General features: G+C 43.0%; 1 protein-coding gene across 1 annotated transcript; it reads left to right on the top strand.

The window, feature by feature from the left end:
• Window positions 1-1,432: 1,432 nt before the first annotated feature.
• On the top strand, window positions 1,433-10,340 carry GPR161 (G protein-coupled receptor 161). Its single transcript, XM_010165944.1, has 5 exons — window positions 1,433-1,872; window positions 2,738-3,462; window positions 5,060-5,164; window positions 7,870-7,989; window positions 10,093-10,340. The coding sequence occupies exons 1-5, from the start codon at window positions 1,433-1,435 to the stop codon at window positions 10,338-10,340; spliced, it is 1,638 nt and encodes a 545-aa protein (XP_010164246.1).
• Window positions 10,341-10,776: the final 436 nt, after the last annotated feature.

Raw genomic sequence — 10,776 nt, 5'->3', positions numbered from 1 at the left:
GGGATGCTCCCCTGCCCCGGGTGGGCCGCCTCTCCCGGAGCTCTTCTCCTCCCCCCGGGGCGCAGCTGGGCCGTGAGGGGACGGGGAGCAGCAGACGGCCCGGGCGTCGCTCGTGTGGGGAGCGGCCGCAGCCCCCCGGGGGAAGCCGCCTCTCGGGAACCGGCACCGGTCAGGCAGTGTTAGAAAAGCTCCCAGGGCTGGTGCGGGCATCTTTAGAGAGAAACTTTGAGGAGAAGCACTTTTGCAAACAGCGGGCAGACAGCTTTGCTAGAGAAAAGCTAAGTTACGTTGTACAGCGCACGGCCCAGTAACGTCCTTAATTGCGCTCTTAGGAAATTACAGATAAAAATGGAAGAACCGGGGCTCTCCAGACTGACGTTGCTGCCTAAGGCCACAGCAGACAGAAGCGTTCCTGTGAGTACTCCTGGCTGTTTGGGAGCCATGGGTGGGCACAGCCACAGGTGTAGCTAACTTTCCCTGAGTCCCTAATTTCCATTAAATACTAGCGTCAACTTCATATTGATGGGTGAACCCTTTCTGCTTTGCTTATTTGCATCTTTTGGTGGTGTTTTTTCTTCAGTTCGCTGGCCTGCAGATGGCTGAAGGATTGAATGAAGTAGGTAGGAGTGCATGTTGGAGGCAGTGGGGAAAAGGCTGCTAAGGAATTGGGAGAAATACCTAGGTTTCACAAAGTGAGGTTGTGAGTCAGTGGGATGGATGCTAACACTGAGAAATCAAGGGTTAAAGGTTCCCAAACATTTTTGTAGAGTGGACCTGACTTAATGCAAGGAAGTGTCTTTCAAACCGCATGTACAGAAAGCCAGTTCCCCCAGTCCTTTATTGGCAGTAAAATAGAATCACTGCTGTAGCTGAGGTGATTATGAACATGGAGAAGCAATGCTAAGAGAGTATGTGCAATGATCCCTGGGTCTTTGAATGTTTCTTAGCAGCTGTTAAGAAAGAGTCAGCAGCGTATGACTAGCCAGGCATCCACAGACCACCAGCAACTGGTGCATAGGCAGAATACATGGTAACAATCAAGAAAAACAAGCAGAATTTTTTTAAAAAGTTACTTTTTTAAAGTGAGCAAAACAAAGACTGATAGTGACATTCTTCTTTCTTCACAGCCTAGATAAAGGGACTGAGTGAGATGCACAGCTGGTAAGTATGGCTTAGAAACAAGTAAGAGCCTTAGAAAATTTTAAAGTAAAATGTGCTAATTTTCTTCCTTGTTTCCCCACCTGCACCTCCTTTTGTCTTTCAGTTTCTTCCCTGTTCTAGGCTTAGTGCTGTCGTTGACCTCTTTGGTGTACCCACAGGCAATTTCCCGCTCTTCGCTTTCCCATATAAAATGTTTTCCTGCATCCTCCAGGTAAATTTTAATTAACGCAGGCAAAAGCCTTTGGAGAGAGTTTGAAGAAATCTTGCCTGAATGTTTCTGAGCGTTGTTCTGCTTCTAGCTGCTCAGCATGTCTTGGCTGCTCCAGCTCTGCACGTTCTGATCATGAGCAGCAATTCCTCCCTCAGCAATGTGAAGGGCCTGAGGAACCTCACCACGCAGGAAGACGGGGCGGTCAGAGTCACCGAGTCCATTGCTATAATCGTCATTGCTCTCTTCATCTGTTTGGGCAACCTGGTGATTGTCGTCACCCTGTATCGGAAGTCTTACCTTCTCACCTTGAGCAACAAGTTTGTGTTCAGCCTGACCCTCTCCAACTTTCTGCTCTCTGTACTGGTGCTGCCTTTTGTTGTCACCAGCTCCATCAGGCGAGAATGGATCTTTGGAGTTGTTTGGTGCAATTTCTCAGCCCTGCTCTACATGCTGATCAGCTCAGCCAGCATGCTTACTCTTGGACTCATAGCTATAGACCGGTAAGCAGCTCTTTTCTAATGAATCATAATGAATTGCCTGGTCACTGCATGGAGTGACTCGTTGGCTGTTTATATAGAGTTGAGAAATGCTGCTGTGGATAACACTGTACTATTGTAGTGTCATCTTTCCTTCATCCTGTTGTAAAATTTTGATACAGAACAGAAGGTGATGTCATCAATAATGCAAAACACAGACATGCATCTATAGGGTTTTTTTTTAAAGCTCTTGATGGTTTAACACGCTACTTGAGAAACAAGAAATAATGAATTACAGAAGCACAGAATGTTGGGGATTGGAAGGGACCTCGAAGATCATCCAGTCCAATCCCCCTGCCGGAGCAGGAACCTAAATGAGATCACACAGGAAGGCTTCCAGGCTGGTTTTGAATGTCTCCAGAGAAGGAAACTCCACACCCTCCCTGGGCAGCCTGTTCCAGTGCTCTGAAGTTGCATGATCTGTCCCCAAACTTCCAAACGTGAACTTCTGCATACATTAGCTTATTAAACCTGATGATGTTTTCCCCACGTTGAAACATGTGCACTGCTCTGTCCAGTGTGTTACCACGAATTCACTGCACTCAAACACTCCGCGTGCTGCAGGATTAAAATTACAGATTATACCCTAAGCATGCACTCACACACAGGGACAGATTGATTAGCTGCATGTGTGCCTTCAGCCAAGTTTCACAGTCTTGGCTGCAATGATATGTATTTTTACATGTAATTATTTTTATAAACAGGGTCCCTGAGTCTGCTTTGGGGTTTGGAGAAAATAGAACTAGATATCAACGTCATTACAATATGTTCTTTTTTTTTTTATTGTATGTCTTGTGCTCCTCTGACTCTTTCTTTTCTTGCCCACCAGGTACTATGCTGTCCTGTACCCGATGGTTTACCCGATGAAGATAACAGGCAACAGAGCAGTGGTAGCTCTTGTGTATGTGTGGCTACATTCCCTTATTGGCTGCCTCCCTCCCCTTTTCGGCTGGTCGTCTTTGGAGTTTGACCAATTCAAGTGGATGTGCGTGGCAGCCTGGCATAAAGAGGCTGGCTACACTGCCTTTTGGCAGATCTGGTGCGCGTTGCTGCCTTTTGTGGTCATGATGATCTGCTATGGATTCATATTCCGTGTGGCAAGGATTAAGGCCCGCAAAATCCACTGTGGTAGCGTAGTCATTGCGGAGGAGGACTCCCAGAGGAACGGGAGGAAGAACTCCAGCACCTCCACGTCCTCTTCTGGCAGCCGAAGGAATGCTTTCCAAGGAGTTGTCTACTCAGCCAACCAATGTAAAGCTTTCATAACCATCTTGGTTGTCATCGGTGCTTTTGTGATTACATGGGGGCCTTACATGGTAGTAATTACATCAGAGGCGCTTTGGGGGAAAAACAGTATTTCCCCTGCCTTGGAGACGTTAGCTACATGGTTGTCCTTTTCCAGTGCCATTTGCCACCCGCTAATTTATGGACTGTGGAACAAGACGGTGCGCAAGGAGCTGCTAGGAATGTGCTTTGGGGATCGGTATTATCGCGAGTCCTTTGTTCAGCGGCACAGGACGTCGAGGTTATTCAGCATTTCCAATAGGATCACAGGTAAGATGCGTGGCCGCAAGAGACACTCTTTTCTCAATACCAGTAACAGCAAAGGTTAGTGTCTGCCTGCGCTTGGCATGTTTCAGGGCTCTGTAATCAAACTGGGATGTTTCTGGAGGTTTCAGCGGTCTTTTGTTCAGGTTTTCATAGACACTTGAAAGGGGAAAATTTTGTTTTGTGGGAGTAAACCACTTTCTCCTAGTAAAGTTTTCTCTGCCAGAGAAGATGGAGTGATGAGGTTAATAAAAATAATTTATTTTCTTCTCTCTCAAGCATTTCTTTTCATGTGCCTACCGTTTTGCATTACCCGGGTTTGAGCACTACCGATAGTACATTTTGCAGCACTTGTTCTTTGATTCCTGGCTTTATAACTCTTGGAGATTCACTAAAGTTACACTGGTGTTACTGTTTCTGTAAATTAAGTTTTTAGGCTTAACGGTTGTGAAGAAAAGATCATAAGCAAAGTAAAAGCATGTAAAAGAGTAAACTCTTGGAGATTCACTAAAGTTACACTGGTGCTACTATTTCTGTAAATTAAGTTTTTAGGCTTAATGGTTTTGAAGAAAAGTTCATAAGCAAAGTAAAACCATGTAAAAGAGTGTTTTTTTTTTTTTTTTTTAAAGTAGCAATGCAACAAAATTCTGATTTTTTAAATATTTTCCCTCGTCTTGTTCATAAGTTTCCAAAAACAGGACATCTTCAGGGGATCCATTGAGACAATTCATGCAGAGGCAGGAACTGGAGTTATTTAATTGGGAAGGGAGATCTAAAATGCAGAAAGAAAGGGAGAGAGTAAGGCTTCTGTTATCTTTTCTGCAACCTGGGATCATTGAGAGAGACTCCCATTTAAATCAAAGAGTTCTGCAGCTGCAGCCACATCACAAGCTGCAGGAGCTCTCTGACACTCCTCCCTTTGGCAAGTCTGTATCCAGGAGATGCTATGGATGAATAATAGATTGGGAACTGTGGTGGGAGGGAAGAGAACAGAAATTCCTTTCTCTTTCCAAGCAATAAGAAGCTGCCAGCTTCAAATTTGTCAGGTGTGTTAGCTGGAGGAGGAAGATAAACCAACCAAACCCACAAACAAATCTTGAAGTGGGATCCAAAGACAGCACCTTTGTAAGAATCCTGGAATCTCTTCCCTTCTTGTTTTGAGGATTTGAAAGAAGCCAGGCAACTCGGTGCCCCAGCCTTGCTCATGAGTTTCCCGCTACACTAATGGGCTGTCACAGCTGCTGGTGGCTACCAGATTATCCTCTGTTTAGAGTATCTGGCAAATACTCCCATCTCTCTGAGTGCATATTCTCCATGTTCAGCCTGTCTGGCTGATAAAACTCGTGCAATTGCAGAAAGAGTGGGAGGGAGATGGTGCAGGTGGAAAGGAAACTTGCCATATGGAAAGACTCCAAGGATACCTGAAAGCTGCTGACAGGATTTTTAAGATGGGAAGTCCAGATGCTGTGCATTCTAGATCAGCAAGGTAAGTTTTATATGTAGAATAATAAATAAGGCAGTAGAGTGGGTGTTACTGAAAGAGGTTTTTCCTGCTGCAGACCCTTTAAACATTCCTTGTGTAACAAGAACAAAACTCTTGCAGATTTGGGACTGTCTCCTCATCTCACTGCCCTCATGGCAGGTGGGCGGCCATTAGGAAACAGCAGCAGCACAGGAGACACAGGTTTCAGCTGCTCACAGGATTCAGGTAAATAAAAGTCTCTTGCTCTCTTTTCTTGGGCAGAAGATTGCACTTGTAACTTGGCAGAACTCTCTGGGATAATCTGTATTTACACACACAGATGTCTCCTGGTGGATGGATGACATGAAGCATCTGTTCCAGTTGTCACAACAAAACTGCTGCAGTTGCTTTTTTCCTTCTTTGCTCTCCATATGTTTACTTGCAAAATACTGTTTGCTCTAAGGAATGATGAGCCTCCCTTGATAATGTGTCCAGCAAACAGAACTTGCTGCTTCTGTCTCCCCCTTCTTTAGTTTCTGTTGTTTTTCAGGGACTTTCCTTGTATCTACAAGGAATGGAGAAACAAAATGCTGTGGAGAATGTGCTTTTCTGTTTCCTAGTTTGTAAGAGAACTTGTCTTGTTCATCCTGCAGTGTAAACATAAACATTTAGGATGGTTTCAGCTTATGATTTTGTTACTACTTAAGATTTCTCAATCTCAAGACAATTTGGAAAAGGGAAAAAGAGTTCTGCCGGGAATTTTCTATCCAGAACTGTAGCTAGATTTTCCTGGCAGTTAATTCGGCTACCATTCCTTAACTGCACCACAGTTATTTAAAAAAGTATCTCTGCTCTAGAAACACCAGAGGGTGATCTTCTAACATTTGCTTCGTGTTAGAGGTTTGTTTTTTACTTCTATAAAGGAAGTCTGTGGAGCGGGGATTTATTTTGGTAGTTGATTTACACTGGTAGGTTTTTTTTTTGCCTGTTGTGGGTATTCTGCAGCTGTATGTGATAAAGGAGCATAGCATCCTGGTAAACCTGCCTCAGTTAAGAGGATGTTGTGTTACCATCTTTTGAGGAGTTTAAACAAATGAACAAACCAAATACATAGCTAATGCTGTTAGAAGTGCCACTGTTTGTTATGGAGGGGGTATGGTCCATAGCCTGGGAATGGATACACACTGATCACCCTTGTGAAATACTGCTTCACTGGGTGCCTTTAGTGTGAGAAACTAAACACCAGGACCTTCTTCAATGTCTTTCTTCAATGCTCTCTGTTGCAGTACATGATCCTGTGGCCTGCAATGCAGTTGTGTCTTTATCTGCCCTGGTCAACAGAAGCTGGGCTTTTCACAGTGTGAAAAACAGATAAAATAATAGGAGAGGAAAAAAATTCAAGTGGTGCCAGCTGTATGCAAAATACTGAAGTGGGAGACCAGAGTCCTGATTGCTAGAAATGCTGCCTTATCAATTATTCCAAGGACAAAGATCTACCCTGTAAGAATAAGAGACTAGTTAGTCTCTTTGCTAGCCTTATTTGAAAAAATGCACTAAAATTCTGCTCCATGGAAGAAAGTATCTCTTTTCCTAGTGCCAGCATTCCATTGCACACCGCATTTCTGAGGTGGATTCTGTGCTCTTGGAGATCAGGAAGAGTCTACTGTTTTCAGGAGCAAGCCTCAAACCCAGCTGATCACAGAGCAGCACGGAACATCAGCTTATTTGGGATTGTGCATTGGGGCAGCAGCTCATTCTCTTTCTTGTGTGCTGGAGGGAGGTGTATGGCACAACACAAAGTTTCACCTTAAAAAGTTTATTGCTTTGCTATATCACAATGAATTGCCAGCAAAGCCTAGACCTATAGAGCAGCATGTTGTCTAGAGGTGTATACCCCCACCATGCCTTTGTCTCACTTTCTGTAAAACAGGCACTGGAACACCTTCTTACTGCAAAAACAGTAAATGTGGGGATCAAAACCAGTCAAGTGGGTGAAGAGGGATGTGAAGCCACTATCTGGAGGAGTTATGAAACCTGCAAAGGCTCTCTGTCCTAGGCCTGTTGTAGCACCACAGGAGTAAATGGACCTAATGTAAAGTGCCACAGATCAAGTGTATCCAAGCTGTGTCTTCCAACAGCAACTTCCCTGAGGATTGCTTGCTCAGCACTGTCCTAGTGTCTCCCCAAAATGCTTTCTTCACCTCTCCCTTACACAGCAGAGACCAGCATCACAAGGGAGGACTAGGCTGCAGTCTTGCCCTTTGTCTGAAAGCATTGCAGAGATGCCTAGGTGAATTTTAGATTAATTTCCTTGTGCTTGTAAACTTGTATTGGAAAAGTGCAAAGCAAATGCAGGGAGGTGAAGTAAAGAGACTCCTAAACTGGAAAAAAGGCTCACTTGGACAAAAATTATTCCCAACCAGCAAGGGATTTTTGTCCATTAAAATACACTTCAAGAAAGTAAAAATAGGCTATTAGAGACAAACTGAATTGAGCAGGAAAAAATCTCCAGTTCAGATTTCCGTCCAGGTCTAATTACAAGCATGACATTTGGCAGCTATGGTTGTCTGCTTCTCAGGTAGCCATTGTTAGCCTTCAGTCTTCGTCAGGAAATATGGGATGTTGCCCTCAACTTCACCCTTTATTTACTGTAGGTAAGGTTTCACTTTTGTCTGCTGTCCTATTGACATTATAAGCTCTGCAGATGAGCACTTTGGAGCTGCTTGAGGTTTTAGATGGCTCATGAGAAAAGATCTCCAAATATTTTCAATGAAAACTCTAACCTCATTAATTTTCTGTGCAGGGTTTAATTCAAGCTGAAATTTACTCACAAAAGCTGGATTTGGACATCTTTGGAAGGAACTGCTATAGACTGAAAAGTTTTTGCCACCGCTTAAATATTGTATTCCAGTATTACTCTGTTTTGCTTGAGAACTCTTGCTTTGTTTCAGGAACAGATGCAATGCTTCTTGAAGATGATAGCTCAGATGGCTCTCACGCCCTACACTGCATCTATGCTCCTCGAAGGAGGAGTTCAGTGACGTTTGAAGATGAAGTAGAGCAAATTAAAGGTGGGTTTAGGGGTAAGTATGGAAATGCTCAAAAGCAATTATATTACCTGCTCAGGAGGCCTTCCAGGACCTTTAGAATTGCCTTAAAATACATCTGACCACTGTTCACCTTGACAGACCTGACCATTCATGCAGGTACAACAGAAAGTAAGGTGTTCTTCCAGATCTCAAGTAGCAACCGACGAGGGCACAAGTCAGGAGCTGGGGTTCCATGCATACACACTATTTATCTTGCACAGTGGTATCCTCTCTGCAACTCCACTTATCTGGTGGCTCTTGCAGTCTGTTTTGTGTTTCTCAGATAATAGATTTCCTGCCCTCATACTTTGATTCCATTATCCCAGTATTTCTCACTTGCTGCCTACTCTCAACTTTGTCATTCAGACTTGAAGTTCTTCCATTTACAGACTTTGATGGTTTGAATATAATTTCATTCTGTTTCACTTTTTTGCTTAACTTTTACTTCACTTCCTTTACTATGTTCCTCAGCAGATATGGGTGAAAATAGATGAACCACATGTACTTTTTTTCAGTCAACTCACTGATTCTGTGCTATCAAAGTGTTGCTGTGACCATCTGTAAAATGGCAAAGTTAATTTAATTTAAGCTGATAATTACAGTTACAGTAATGTGGGCTAGAAGACTTAATAATAACTGAATTTACTAAACAATAAATTATTGTGGGCAGTACAAAAATTAGTCAAATGCCTTTAAGAATCAAGTAATAAAACCTCACTGATTTTTATGATTCTGAAATAATGAGAAGACTCCTGTGGAATTTTCTCTTCAAACATCTTGGCAAAATTCACTTTTGCCCTCTTCCCAGCATGAGCTGATTGTTTCCTTGGACAAATACATTACCATACGTTTCCCCTTACCTTTCTGAGTGATTACATAGGGGCAGGCATCTAATCTTTTGTTCAGTGAAAGAGGGAGGTCTTAGTGCAAAATTTCCCCCCAGGTTTAGCAATTCTTCCTGGTATGTCTCAGGGTTTTCAGGATCTCTGAGACTTTAAATAATTTCAGCAGCCTCACTGAAGAATTACATTTAGGATGAACACCTGTGTTGCTCAACATGATGGGTAGAAAGGTATATAGATGCTACAAAAGCAACTACATCAACGCTGAAGAGCAGGTGTATTGTATCCAAGGTAATAAAAGGTTAGGAAGAAGTATCCTACTGTCTGCAATGGCAGTCTTCAACCTCTCCTGGCATGGAGAGCTCTACAACTTCCCCGCTGGAAGTGGAAGTGGGTCCTACAGCACAACTGGAACAAATTTAAGCCTAAGGATAACATACTGCTGATTTTAATCACTACTTGGAAGAAGCCCTTGGAATTTTGGGACTCTGAATCCATAAACACAATTTCTGGTGTTTGGGCTTAAAACATAGTATGAAATAGCTCTTAAACTGCACTGTTCGTGTCAGTGAAGTGCCAGATCTTAGTCCAAATGCACTGAGAATCCCTGTAAGCCTCTGTGTTGTGCTTACAGCAGAGAAAGTACAAATTCAGGGTTCTGTTCCTGTCTTCTGCATGTATTCTTGTCTGATGCCAGACAATTCTGATTGTCCCTAATCCTGGACTTTGGGTAGTAAGCAGAAATCAGGCTGTTGACTACAGTTGGGTACAAATTCAGAGCAATAAAATCCTGCATGCACAGGTTCAGATTCAGAAAATCATTCAACATACACTTAGTTCAAAGGTAAATGTGTATAAGCACTTTGATGCTTCAGATTTTATTTTTTTTTTTTCCCCACTTGGAGGTAATCATTCTCTGCTTGGAGGTCACTCTGAAAGCTTTGTGTTCATAGAATAATGGTTTAGGACCCCTGGGTATTGTTGATAAATGCGCTCTGTAGGGTGGTTAGTTTGCAAAGGGCATGTTCATACCTTTACAAAAGGATCAGTATTAGTTTTCCAGGATTTGTGCAACCATGCTGATCAACTGTTAACTTTCTGATATGTTGCCTTTTTTTTTTTCCAAGGGCATGTTCATACCTTTACAAAAGGATCAATATTAGTCTTCCAGGATTTGTGCAGCCATGCTGATCAACTGTTAATTTCCTGATATGTTGCTTTTTCTTTTTTCCTCCCCCTTCAGAAGCTGCAAAGAATTCTGTTCTTCATGTCAAAGCTGAAGTCCATAAATCGCTGGACAGTTATGCATCCAGTTTAGCAAGAGCCATTGAAGCTGATGCAAAAATCGCCTTGTTTGGGGAAGATGCTTTACCAGGAGCTCTGTTCCCTGTGCGGACTCTTCCAGGAAGCGGTATGAACACACGCCGTGGTGCCAGGCCCCATGCTAGCCAAAGGCTTCAGTTGCAGAGCATTGATGAAGGGAATGTTTGACGGGAGCACTGGAGTAAGAAGACAATGAAACCCCTAAGCGGGTTTACTTAGTACAGCTGTTAGTGTTTCAGCAGAACCAGGATATCTTGTCGGGATGTTTTCAGTGTTTTTTCTACACCTGGAAAGCAGCTGAATTCTGGTACTTATGTCAGCATTTTGCAGCAGTATTTGTTTACTGTTTAGGGTGCTATGGACTCTTTTGTGCCATGTCTTAAATCTGTCACACAGTGCATAGGAATGCAAGGTTTGGTTTCATCAACCAGATCATTAGTCTGTTGAATCTTGGGTCCATTATTGGCCAAAGCCAAAACAGGAATGAAAAAGGAAAAGTATGTGCAGTGTTGAATTCATTATTGCATTGATCCTTTTCTGACCACAGGATAAGAAGTTTATACTTGGTAGCTGGAGTGCTCTCATAGGAGCTTGTGCATTGGAT

The sequence above is a fragment of the Antrostomus carolinensis genome, unplaced genomic scaffold, assembly GCF_000700745.2.
Source record: "Antrostomus carolinensis isolate BGI_N321 unplaced genomic scaffold, ASM70074v2 scaffold30550, whole genome shotgun sequence".
Taxonomy (NCBI): domain Eukaryota; kingdom Metazoa; phylum Chordata; class Aves; order Caprimulgiformes; family Caprimulgidae; genus Antrostomus; species Antrostomus carolinensis.
This window is presented reverse-complemented; position numbering and strand designations above follow the sequence as displayed.

Bases quoted from the DNA above. Each gene is read 5' to 3' on its own strand.
- GPR161 (XM_010165944.1), top strand. From the start codon at position 1,433: ATGTTTCTGAGCGTTGTTCTGCTTCTAGCTGCTCAGCATGTCTTGGCT. The intron at 3,463-5,059 runs GTAAGATGCGTG...AAACTCTTGCAG, and splicing joins CATTTCCAATAGGATCACAG to ATTTGGGACTGTCTCCTCAT. The intron at 5,165-7,869 runs GTAAATAAAAGT...GCTTTGTTTCAG, and splicing joins CAGCTGCTCACAGGATTCAG to GAACAGATGCAATGCTTCTT.